General features: G+C 37.3%; 2 protein-coding genes and 1 pseudogene across 3 annotated transcripts; 2 read left to right on the plus strand and 1 right to left on the minus strand.

The window, feature by feature from the left end:
* Positions 1-573: 573 nt before the first annotated feature.
* On the plus strand, positions 574-1,673 carry LOC120153142 (exosome complex exonuclease RRP44 homolog A-like). The gene is made up of 6 exons (XM_039165143.1): positions 574-616; positions 697-802; positions 902-997; positions 1,081-1,162; positions 1,259-1,324; positions 1,441-1,673. Exons 1-6 carry the CDS (start codon positions 608-610, stop codon positions 1,499-1,501), a joined length of 420 nt encoding a protein of 139 aa, XP_039021074.1. The 5' UTR covers positions 574-607; the 3' UTR covers positions 1,502-1,673.
* Positions 1,674-4,405: 2,732 nt separating this feature from the next.
* Positions 4,406-8,500, plus strand: LOC120153047 (annotated as a pseudogene).
* A 274-nt stretch (positions 8,501-8,774) lies between these two features.
* LOC120153139 (protein PIN-LIKES 7-like) lies at positions 8,775-10,889 on the minus strand. Of its 2 annotated transcripts, none has more exons than XM_039165140.1 (8): positions 10,605-10,889; positions 10,432-10,511; positions 10,098-10,344; positions 9,797-10,018; positions 9,594-9,695; positions 9,353-9,453; positions 9,027-9,265; positions 8,775-8,962 (listed from the first exon to the last, which is right to left on the minus strand). In XM_039165140.1, exons 1-8 carry the CDS (start codon positions 10,737-10,739, stop codon positions 8,838-8,840), a joined length of 1,251 nt encoding a protein of 416 aa, XP_039021071.1. In that variant the 5' UTR covers positions 10,740-10,889; the 3' UTR covers positions 8,775-8,837. The 2 variants fall into 2 exon arrangements, with proteins under 2 accessions (XP_039021071.1, XP_039021070.1); XM_039165139.1 differs by having other exon boundaries at positions 9,594-9,701.
* Between the last annotated feature and the right edge of the window lie 1,717 nt (positions 10,890-12,606).

The following is a 12,606-nucleotide window of genomic DNA, read 5'->3' on the forward strand; positions in this document are numbered from 1 at the left end:
TATTTAAATAAACTAACCATTATTAGCCGTTGGGCCTGACCAATATCGATACTACAGTGTAAAATAGTATTGGTACCCCTTGGAATATCGATACCTATTTTGCATTCTGGAATTTGAGTTAGTTGAAAAACATCTGGTAGTATCGATACTACCTAGAGAGTATCGATACTTCTCTTACCTTTGGTATCAATACCACGTGAACAATATCAGTACTGTAAGAACAGTATTGGTACTACGTACCCAGAAAATCAGTTTTGTGCTCAAATACTATTTTAATGGACTTGAAATTATTTTTGAAAACTTTTGAACTAATTCAATTCAAGTCCAATAACATTTTACCTTAATTTTTTATATTAAAATATTATAAAACATGATTCAACATATATATTCACATCAGATGATTCTTTTTCTAGGCATTTCTTTGTCCGACTTGTAGCTTATCTGGATTTTGGTTTTTATTTTATCCGTTTATTTTTAAAAAAATTCATGTTCATGTATTTGTTTGGCTGCTCTCTTCCATAGTTGATTTCTTACTTCCGGTAAAATTGTCTTGCAGCGTGTTGATCCTTACTTTAATAAGTTGATTCGGATACTGGCAACTTGGTGTATGACACAGGTAAAGTTAGCTAGGAAATCTTCTCAATTTCAAGATGATTTTGGGTGAGGCATGTTTTAACTTTTTGGATTTCAAATTAGGCTGTTTATTTCTGTAGTGGGGACCTAGGCCCTCCAGAATATCATCATTATGGGCTTGCAGCGCCACTATATACTCATTTCACCTATCCTATTAGGAGATATGCAGGTTTGTAAGTAGCAGTTTGTTTGTTGCTTTTCCATTTCTTGCTGATATTTGTTTTTGATGATACTACCGATCGATTATGTAACATTCCACTCTTTGCAGATGTGATTGTGCACAGGTTGCTTGCTGCATCCCTAGGGATCGATAAGCTTCCGCTAGTTTTCCAAGACAGAGCTCAACTAACTAGTATTGCTGATAGCAAGTCTTGTGTTCTTTCATAGCATTTTTCAGGCTTCCTTGGATTCGGAAACAATCTTTACAATGCATTTTACCTGTTTCAGATCTGAATTATCGACATAGGAATGCCCAAATGGCAAGCAGGGCCTCAGTGGAGCTCCATACTCTCATTTACTTCAGAAACCGGTACATGCCTTGGGCCTCTCCCATCGAGTTGAAACAGCCTTTGCATATACCATCATGAATAATTGCACATGTTCTGAATTTTTGAGTGTGCTGCAGGCCGACTGACACAGGAGCCAGGATAGTAAAGATAAGATCCAACGGGTTCATCGTGTTTGTGCCCAAGTACGAAACTTGAATTCCTTTTATGTCTGATTACCTATACGCTTCCCTTGTGTCTTTCTATTTCAGTTTTTTTCTAGTCAAGAAATGATAATGTTTTGGCACCTTGTTTTATACAGATATTGTATAGAAGAACCGGTGTACTTGACAACGAGAGCAGAAAAAGGAAGCGGGCAGTAACATGTCGACGAGCAGCAGCAGAAGATTACAAGGATGGACAATAATAACCTTTCCTACAGTGTACTGCAAGCAGTGAGGATCCACATGGAGGTTGTGGATCCCCAACCGAACCGCCCTAAATTGCATCTGACTCTTATTACCTAGAAGCAAAAGATAAATGTAAGGAGGAAATGTTGTAAGAATATAAACGATACATTGTTTGATTTATGTGAAAATATTGGCTCACTGGGTGGACCCTATTTGTTATTTTTTTGCATAACCATAAGCCAACCATGATTTTTTTTCTTTATGGAACACGTGGGAAGTAACCGTAATGAACGTCCCAAATATACATCTTTGATTTCGCATGATTCCTCAATGTGGGTCACATGGCATTGACAGAAGAAAGAACACATTTTTTTCACCTTTTACTAGGCCTGTAAACGAACCGAACGCACACGAACGGATGTATGTTCATGTTCGTTCATTTAATAAATAAGCGAACATAAACGAACACGAACATAAACGAACAAAATTTTTTTTGTTCATGTTCGTTCATTAAGGAATATAGTTTGTTCATGTTCGTTCATTTAATAAATAAACGAACATAAACGAACACAAACATAAACGAACACGAACATAAATGAACACGAACATAAACGTTGGAGACCCTACCTTCTATTGTTCTTTCATGCAAAATAGTCGACAATGCAAATCAACCAAATCTACAGTGATAATAGCGTAAGAACTGATTAGCAGTGATGAAATGTTTAAAGATATAAGATATTTCGATCAATCTTTTAAAGATATTAAATGATTCACACAACTTTAGAGTTAATTTGTTCGAACACGACAAAAACATACATAAATCATAAGTAAGTTATATGAATATAATAAAGTCTTAAAGTTAATTTGTTCAACAAAACAATCTTCTTGAAATCCAAACAACTTCAATAATATTCGTAACATATTCAACTTGCATTCATAATCAGTCGTTAATTCATCATCCATCCTGATCAAAATCAAACAAATAAAATTATATTAAATTAAAGGAGTTATAACAAAAGATGAAAAATATACTAAATTAGCGAGGTTATACCAATTCATTCATCCTTATTTTCAAGGAATCTCAACATGTATGATATCTTCGTTTTGCTACAACAAATCAAAAAACCAAAAATATATTAGTCATTGTAAAACCAAATTCAATAAAACTTAAAACATAAAAATACCTTGTTTTTATTTTTCTCCAACCCATAGTATTGACGATACCAATCAGCTCCACAAACAAGCATATATACCATCTTAGTTCCTAAAGAGGATCGATGCGGATCAATAACCCTCCCACCAGCACTGAAAGCATATTCAGAAGCAACAGTAGTGATCGGAATTGCCAATATGTCAGCAGCCATTTTTGACAAAATGTTAAATTTAATATTGTTCTCCTTCCACCATCCCAGTCCACAGTCTTCATCTTTCCCAAGCCCCGAACCTTCCTACCATGCGAGTCCCTCATCTTTCTTATACCCGAGTCTGACTCGTTTCAATTCAAATACCTCGACTCACCTCCTTCCATTCCTCCGCAACATTGCAGCCATATCCAGCAGCGCTCCACTGACCACACCACTTTCTTCCCCCACTAGAGGATATAAGCGCAAATCTGACTTGGACTCCCTAAGGGTAACTCTAACGCGGATGACTAAGCAACGAAGGGTGGGCTGGAGAAGACCGACTGGTCGAATGCACCGGTCATAGCGGTGTACAAGGGGTTCCACATCGTTCAAGATGCCACAAAAAATCCCTAAATTCACACCCCAAAATTAACAGACCAAAAAAATTCAAATTATTTACCTTATGAAATCACGTTCAAGAAGGGAAAGAGATAAAGCTCTGTCGAATCGTTGCAGTTGAAGACTTGAAGCTCCGTCGAATCGTTGCAGAAATGAAAATTGTGGAGGGTGGGGAGAGTTGAGAATCAAGAACAGCTGAATGACGGGTTGGAGAAGAGTTGAGAAAATATTGTTTTTAGATTTAGGGTTTTTTGTATTACCGCTTAATCAGGCTGTAAAATTGAGTTAATTATGAAGTTGATCATCAAAATATCATATTAATTAATATTTTTAAGATACATACAAATTGGTCACCAAAATTGATTTAAGAATATTAGGTTAAACATAAATGAACGCACATAAACGAACATAACTAAACGCATATAAACGAACATAACCGAACGTTCACGAACGTAAATGAACGAACGAGACCTATGTTCATGTTCGTTCATTTAATTAAACGAACACAAAATCTTGTTCATGTTCGTTCATTTAATAAATAAACGCACATAAACGAACTTCCCGCCGCACAGTTCATGAACGGTTCGCTGAACGTTCAGTTCATTTACAGGCCTACCTTTTACCATGTCGTTTCAGCATTACACCAATCTACACTAACCCATTTCTAAATTTCAATAGTCAACGGTTAAATTGTAGTAAGATCTGCGATTTAAATATGTTAAAAAGGTTGATACAATTTATTGTCACTAAATCAATAGTTTGGGAAGTCCAAATTTTCAAAATTTTAAGAGTAATAATAGTTATGATTAATGGAGATAATGATGGAGCAAGCAAGATGATGGAATGTGAGTGAAGTGGGAAGTGAAAAAAGTGAAGAGGAGTGGGCGTTGCCTGTCCTTTTTCGGAATGTGAATGTGGTGCTTCAAATCAAGTATTAGTCATTGCTGGATTAAAAAAAATGAAGTATTAGTCTTGAATATCATTAGCCTCCTCAAACTCAAGCTCAGTTCTCATCATTCAGTGTTTCACCTCATCCTTCGTCCGATGTCAAAAATCCAACGCAGACTACTAATAAATTAATATTATTTGTCTTAATTTCAAAAATAAATAAAATGAAAGGGGGACAACGAGAGTAGAGTAGAGCAGAGCAGAGCTGGAGTCAGAAATCTGGAGCAGATCAAACACCACTGCCCTGGCCTTGCCCACAAGCTTCCACTGTAACCCATTTCCCATCTACATTAGCATCCCCGTTAGGATACCTCAAGCCGCGACGATCACCGCCGCCGCCGCCGCCCCATGGCTGCATCCCTCGAGTGCTGGTCCAGCCGAGCCACCACCGATGACGACATGGTCGAGCAGGTTCTCATGCGCTCCAATGACCGATCCGAGGACACCTCTTCCTCCTCCTCCGCTGCTTCCGCCAAGAACAAACGGTTCCAGAGGTTGAGCAGGAACGTCTCCGAGGCCATCGCATCTCTCAAGAACTCTCTCAATCTCGACACTTCCTCCCCGCGTGACCAGTCTCTTACTGTTTCTCCCGTCCCTTCTGCTTCCTCAAAGGCCGAGGCTTGCCGGAAAGTGGTATGGGGTACCGTTGTACGGAACTTGACTCAGTTTTATCCTGGGAGCCAGTTGCCTGAGAAACTTGTCTCCAATACCCGCTAGCATTATGATTCTTTGCCTCTCAGGTTCCCTTCACTTGCCTTGCATGTTCTTTGTTCGTACTCAGGTTTAGGTTACTCTAAAAAAAAGTGCAAGAACAATCAACCGAATTCTAAAAAAAAAAAGAGAGTTTCCTTTCAGCCATTTCTTCTCCCCCAACTTATCATTTTTTTTTCTATTTTTTTTCTTTGGTATCATCTTGACAGTTATGCACAAGCGGAATTTGATATGAAATAAGTATTTCTACATGTAAAATTGATAGAGCAGGCATCAGGGGATGATCAACCTGCTATGTTTATTCGGCAAACATCTGATGATGAGGTACATGGTTCGATGTTTAAGCTCACATTTGCTTGTAATTCTTCCTTTTCATGGTCTGCCATGTCTGGTGCTCTTGATACTGCTTCCATTTGTTGCAAGAAGATACATGTATTTGAGAAGCAAGGATTCACCCTTGGAATTATTCTCTTCTTGGTTCAAAACAGTCAAGACAAGTTTTTTAAATCCCACATCGAGAATGCCCTCAAATCCGCTCTCAGGAAACCCAAGACGACCTATGTGAAGCTACCGTTTGGACTTTGTGGATGTCAGGAGGCGAGTACTAAAGGGAGAGACTTTGGGGAAATTGAGGAAAACCCGATTGAGCAAATTCAAAGAAGTGGGATTGAAAATCCAAATACAAAGATTCAGTTTCTAATGCCTCTGCCCTCCTCGTCGTTTGTTGTATTGGTCGATGAATGGAACCGTCCAATCAGGGGCAGAAGAGATTGGGAAATGGATTTTTGTGTCTTGGTTCATTGATCAGATTGCACCCAACACTTTTAAAGGTGTCTACAAGGGTAAACGTGTTGGAATCGAAAGCTCAAAGGATGTGACAAGGGGAATTCTTATGAGTTTGAACTTCTAAAAGATCTCTTAGAACTCATGACTTGTGAGGGCATAGGAACATTTTGCAATTCTATGGTGTTTGTGTTCAAGAAACTAATGGTTTGTGCATTGTTACCAAGTTGATGGAAGGTGGATCAGTCCATGATTTGATGCTAAAGAACAAGAAGCTTCAGATCAAGGATATAATGAGGATTGCTACTGATGTAGCAGGAGTCAAGTTTCTGAACGATCATGGTGTTGCATAAAAAGACCTTAACACAGCGGATTCTGCTAGATAAGCATGGGAATGCATGCTTGGCGGACATGGGTATAGTCACTGCTTGCAAGGGTCTTAGTGAAGCAATGGAGTATGAAACCGATGGTTACCGTTGGCTTGCTCCCTAGGTTTGCATCACCTTACTGTTCTTTGAATTAATGTCATTATGCAGCCATAACATCATTCCCTCCCCTCGCCCAATTGCACAAAACCTATTTGCTAATGCTGATCATAACTAATAACCACCATGCACAGTCGACTCCATCAATAAGTGTTCTTAAGGTTCAATGCATGTCGGTATTAACTGTTTGTTAATCTAATCTTGCTAAAAGTATCTATGTCATCACTTAAAACATCATTGTTTGGGCATGCGTTAGCCGTAAGATGTTTAAATGATTGTTTTTGCTTCACACTTCAATATTTTGTTTACCTTTATTCGTGCACTACTTTATTCTCAATTAACAAAGCATCAACACTGTGTGATTACTACCATTTTCATTAACCTTATAGTGATGTCATATATTATTGTTGGTATTTGTTTTTCTGGCATATGTGGCACGATACCGAAGACTAAGAGTTCTATTGGTGAAAAATTGTTTTATCTTTAATTGATTGGTTCTATTTCTATCTGCAAGTTATACCTAATTTCAATAATTAATATGTTTAGTGTATATAGCAGTTTGTATTTTGGCTTAAAATAACATGGCCGTGAAGCATGGTTTTCAGAACCGAACCGGTTAGCGAACTGGTCATGCTATCGGTTCACTGGTTCAACCGGTCGAACCGGTCCGACTGGTCGAAAGAACCGGACGACGTTATAATTATTTAAAAAATTAAATAAAAATACAAAAAATATTTAATAAAAAATAATTTTTTATATCATAAGTCATATTCAATGCAAGTCATAACATATATAAGTTAAAAACCATAAAATCAAGTGAAACAAAATGATTCAAATTAACTACAACATAATATTTAAGGTAAAACATATTAAATAATAAATATAATTATATAAATATAATTAAAAAATAAATTTGGGGTTAAAAAATCATAACAAAATGATATTGTTTGGTTTAATTTTTTTTTAACAATCCCACATAGCTAAGAAACATAGAAGAGCATCCCAACTAACTTCTATAAAAATAGAGATAATTTGGCATTCAAAATCATGGAGTTTTTTTGTGAGCATTGAGTGAACTATTCTCACTTTAATCAAGCTCGAATTTTAGGCTTCAATCGAGCTTCTATTTTTTTTTTGAGTTCAAGCTTTTTCGAGTTCAAGTTTCAATATTGTATTTTGAGTTCGAGTTGAACTTGATAATTTTTAGCTTGTGAGTTTGAGTTGAGTTGAGCTTACTTTTAAAGTTTTCAAGTTCGAGTCGAGCTCAGCAATACTCGAGTTCGACTTGGCTCGTTTAACAAACGACGTCGTTTGATTTAATTTAAAAAAAATAAAATAAAATAAACGGTTTTTTCCGGTTTTTAGTCGGTCTGGTTCGAACGGTTCAACGATTTCGGCCAGTTCACTAATAACGGTTTAACCAGTGTAGATTGAATTGGACTAAGTAACGATTCTCGATTGAACCGCCGGTCCAATCCGATTTTCAAAAGAATGCCGTGAAGAGTTCCAATGCATCATGTCATATTTTACTTGCACGCACAATTATGTGTTATATCTACTTTATCCAATTTTTTCTTTTCATGTTCCATTTTGTACAACCTACATTAGCTGATAATTTCTGGCCCTAACCTTTTTTGAGGACAGATCATTGCTGGGGACCCAGAGAATGTTACCGAGACATGGATGAGTAATTCCTATAGTTTTGGGATGGTGATTTGGGAGATGGTGGCAGGCGAGGCAGCCTTTTCTGCTTGTTCACCAGTGCAAGCAGCGGTAGGAATTGCTGCTTGTGGCCTAAGGCCTGATATACCTAGGGATGGCAACGGGCGTTTTCGGGCCGGGGATTGATCCCTGTACCCGATTATCTGACGGATATTTTCGTTTAGCATAAATGATTATTTAAACGGATATCGGGTCGGGTATATATATTTAAATTAATATATAATATTTTTAATTTAAATTAAATTATTAATATTATATATATATATAATATTTATTTTTAATATTTATCGGGCCGAGTATTCGGGTAATCGGGGCGGAGATTACGGGTCTATTTAAAACATTCGGTTTTTTTCCTTCCCTGTTCCCGTTCCCGTTTATCATCTCCGAACCAAACCCATTTAATTCGATTTTCGGTTTTCTCCAACGAGTTCGTTTTTTTTTTTTTGCCATTCCTAGATATACCCGAGGACTTCCCACAAATCCTCAAATCTCTGATGACTAAGTGCTGGAATAGCTGCCCAACAAAGCGTCCGCAATTTTCCGAAATTTTATCTCTGTTGTCGCGGACCAATTACAGGTAAAATATACTCCAGAAAGAAATATTACAAGAATAGGGGAAAACATATTACAATAACAGAAAAAATAGTTAATCTAGTATCCAACTAAAAATATGAATATGACAGTACTGTTACTGTTACAATTACATTAATTTAAAAGTACATACAAATGCAGAATGAAACAGGCTTATTAGTCCTAGCACTCCTAAGAGATCTGTATCTCTCTCTATCTTCTTATTTGTTCATTAATTATTGCAATTAAGTCGACAGCATACTGCAACTATATATATATAATTTATCATCACCTTATATAAACTATGCAAATGAAATTGTTTTTCTTTGATTAATTTGTTGTTGAAGTTCAGGTCAAGATCCACATGAAGATTGTTGACCAAGTAGTGAGAGCAAAAGTTGCAATCAGGTATGTCCACAGGAAGAGGACCGAACACTCCTCTTGACCCACACCAAACAGCTGAGTTATGGTCCCTGCATATATTTATTCATTATTATTCTCTGCAAACGCAAAATGAGGGCTTAGGTGATCACTGACCAATATTGGAGGCAGGTGGGAGAGCAAACTGAATCATCAAGACGTATCGGAACAAAGGGTTAGACGATAGGAGCCCGAGATTCCCGGCAGCTTTTACTACCCAAATGCCAATGACTGGGAGTATAACGTATCGGACACACACCACGCCGATGATAATCGATGGTTTTATTAACGATGAGCGTATTCCGTCAACCAAGTTGGCTCCTATTATCAGGGTGATACAAGGGATTGTTGCATCTCTGCAGTGCACAATTTTTTTTCCTTCTTTGTTAGTTAGCCTTTCCTACTTACACTTATAGGAAGAAATTAAGAGGATAAGAGTGTACCCTAGAAGTTTTGTGGAGTCTTGGATCACCCGTAGGGGAGCCCCTGCACCTATTACAAGGTTTCTCAACGGCGTAGTGGCTCCAAAAATGAATCCCAATATCTGACATACATATTAGATTCAAGTCTTTTGTATGACATATCCAAATCGACGTATAATTTCCAAACTAATGATCAAAAACATTTGATTAATACAATATTAATATTTTAAATATTTGAATTAGGAGTCAAGTATAAACTTACTGCACCAAGGTTGGGGGGAGACAAAAGCTCTTTCAAAACCTGATGAAAAAAGCCCAACACTTCAACCCACAACGATGCCTCCCCTTTTTGCTTTGGGCTACTCTCATTCTGCAATAACAGTTGGTTTCAAAGGCCAAGAGGCGTTAATGAAATCAGCAGTTGCTTTAATTATAGGTATAAAAGCCGAAGGGCAGGTTACCCACTGCTGCTTGTGTCTCCAGATCTTCAACGCCCTTTGTTGCCACCGTCGTTACACCAACTTCAACTTCAATTTCGCTTCCTCCTTTCAGAAGCAAACTCTCCGCCGTGGCATCCGACTCGTTGTTGGGTTCAGCCCTTGAAACGAATCCCTCAGCTGCTCTGAGTTTCATAGCCGAAGTTTTTACCATTTGGTAACTGATAGTCCATACGTAGAAACCACCAATCTGCATTAATCGGAAGCTCTTAATAATTAATCACAAGATAATCTGCCCGGAAAGCTTGAAATAAACAGTATTGATTTACCGCCAAGGAGAAAGATGCATAGGAAAGTCCAGTTGAGTTGCATACACTACGGTTCCCAAATGGGCTTCCATCTTCATTGCAGACTGCAGGGACAACTATAAGGAGCAGATTTCCCATGTTACCGGATGAACAAGTAGCAATGATAAGACCTTCGAGATGGGGCTTCGGTCTCAGAATCTTGACCACAATCCATCCAATGATTCCTCCCACTAGATAGGTGATCCCAACATTTATAGGCATAAACCACCTGTGAGTCCAGGTTTCAAATACATTCAAAATCAAAGTCCACATGCATGTATCTATATATACGTACGTATGTATGTATGTATGTAACCATGAAATGATGTCTTGGAGAGTGACAGTCTTGGCCAGACTTGCGAACATGAGCGAGGGGGTAAACACAACGAACACAAGCTGCGTTTTGATTGCACAACATTTTAGTATGTAACATCGCCAACATATTACAGACAGAATTATGCATGAAAATAGTTAAAAACTAAACATCACCTTGTTCAAGTATCTGCGGGTGTCTTCAGGGAGAAGTTTACAGTAATCCGTAGCCATGAAAGCGCCCAGCAAACTGATTATAAGTACCTGCAAAATAGGCATGCAAGCCACCTCGAACAGTGTCCAGAAACCCATGTTATTTTTTTCACCTTATTTTGTTAATATGTAATGAGAGTGAATGAGAGCGTGAGACAGAAGATGTATCGGGTGCCGTTGTGCAGCCTTCTTCCGTGATCCCTACGCTGTCTGTTGACGACTGAGGCTAAAACAACAGAAGAAGAGGAATAAATCCCATTATGGTAAAGGGAAAGGGAAAGGAATGTTATTTTTACGCTGCTTGATTCGATATTTGCTGGTGTTGGCTAATGGAGAAGGAAATTGGGGTTAAGTAAAAGACATGGGGGAAATATCGATGAAGGTCACCAGTGACTGTCACTTAGTTCACCCTTTTGTTTTGTCTCTGGCTTTGAGTTAGCTTTGTGTAAACCATGTTGTTTGCTTGCTAACCCTACAGTTTATACGAGCTACAGTGATTATTTGGTATTATTATTGAATGAATGATGGCAAATGGAACCTACCGGAATAATTAGGCTGGACCAAGTCCGGTATCGTTTTGTTGATTGGGATGGAGATTCCCATGTAGATAATATGTGCATAATCTATATATCACGTAGTTTTCCAGAGTAATACAGTAAAAGATTATTTTTCTTCACTTCTGCTGATGTAAATGTACATAAAAGGTATTCTACACAGTATATAAGGAAGATGTTTTTATTTTTAGGGTAAATTACACATTTAGCACTTAAACTATTAGTTTTGGTCCATTTTAATATATAAAATTTCAATTGTTTTTAAAAATTAAATTTTAAATAGGATTATTAAAATGAAATAAAAACTAAATTTTAGGTATTATTTTAAAAGAATTGAAAGTTTAGGTACTGAAAATGATCGAAATTGATAGTTTAGGTACTAAACACATAATTTACTCTTATTTTTATCTCGTCTTGGATTTAGTGCGTATTTCCTTTGCAGTAATCCAACAGCGCACAGTCACAGAGCCCTTGTTGCTAAAAATGAACCCAAAGGACGCTGATTGTGGACACGTAAGCTAATTGCTAAACGAGTTAATACATGATAAAAGAAAATGGTCTCAGCTAGCCTACCTGTTTTCTAATCACGGATGCTGTTTATCGTGTCAACTAAATCTTTAATTACTCGTATGTATGTGTATATATATACTAGCATACCCTAACAAGATGGCTGTGTTATTACGTAGGGTGTGAAAAAAAAATCCGATCCGAACTATTTGATCTATTTATCTATGATTTGATCCGAATTATTTGATATGTTTATTCGATTTTAAAATTCGAATATCCAATCCAAATTTTTTAAATAATTCAGATCGAATATCTTATAAAAATTCGGAGTTGATGGCTATTTAGTTGATCCATTCCCATTATTATCTTCCTCTTCCGAGTTCGTAAAAAAAACGCCAATCACGGAGTGGCTTTAAAAAAGAAAAAAGAAAATCAAACATCTTCCTACATCAGCGCAACTAGTTGATGGCCTTGTTAAACTTTTTTATTTTTATTTTTGAGAAAGTGAGAGTTTTTTTTTTTTTTTTTGAATGATAATGAGGCCTAAGTAAGAAAATTACTTTTTTACATGGCTATAAGGAGGGCCGAGAAAATCTCTAGCCATGATACCGGTAAGCTGATCCGGTGGAGAGTTGAGGACTGCAAGAGCACCATCAGGTGGAACGTCATGTTTGGCAATGAAATCAACAACATAATTTGCTTCTTGGTTGATCACAGTGAATTCGACAAACCATGCACAATGGAAAAGCTTATCAATGGCACGAACCAGGGAAAATAGATTGTTGCACGTGTCATTCTTAATAAGGGTGTGAGCGTCAATATTGTCCATTTGAACGAGAACACATCAAAGCCATTTGACCAAGAAAGGGAGAGACCTTCGAAAACACCCCAAAACTCAGTTAGGA

Source organism: Hibiscus syriacus, unplaced genomic scaffold (assembly GCF_006381635.1).
Source record: "Hibiscus syriacus cultivar Baekdansim isolate YM2019G1 unplaced genomic scaffold, ASM638163v2 tig00111098_pilon, whole genome shotgun sequence".
NCBI lineage: Eukaryota > Viridiplantae > Streptophyta > Magnoliopsida > Malvales > Malvaceae > Hibiscus > Hibiscus syriacus.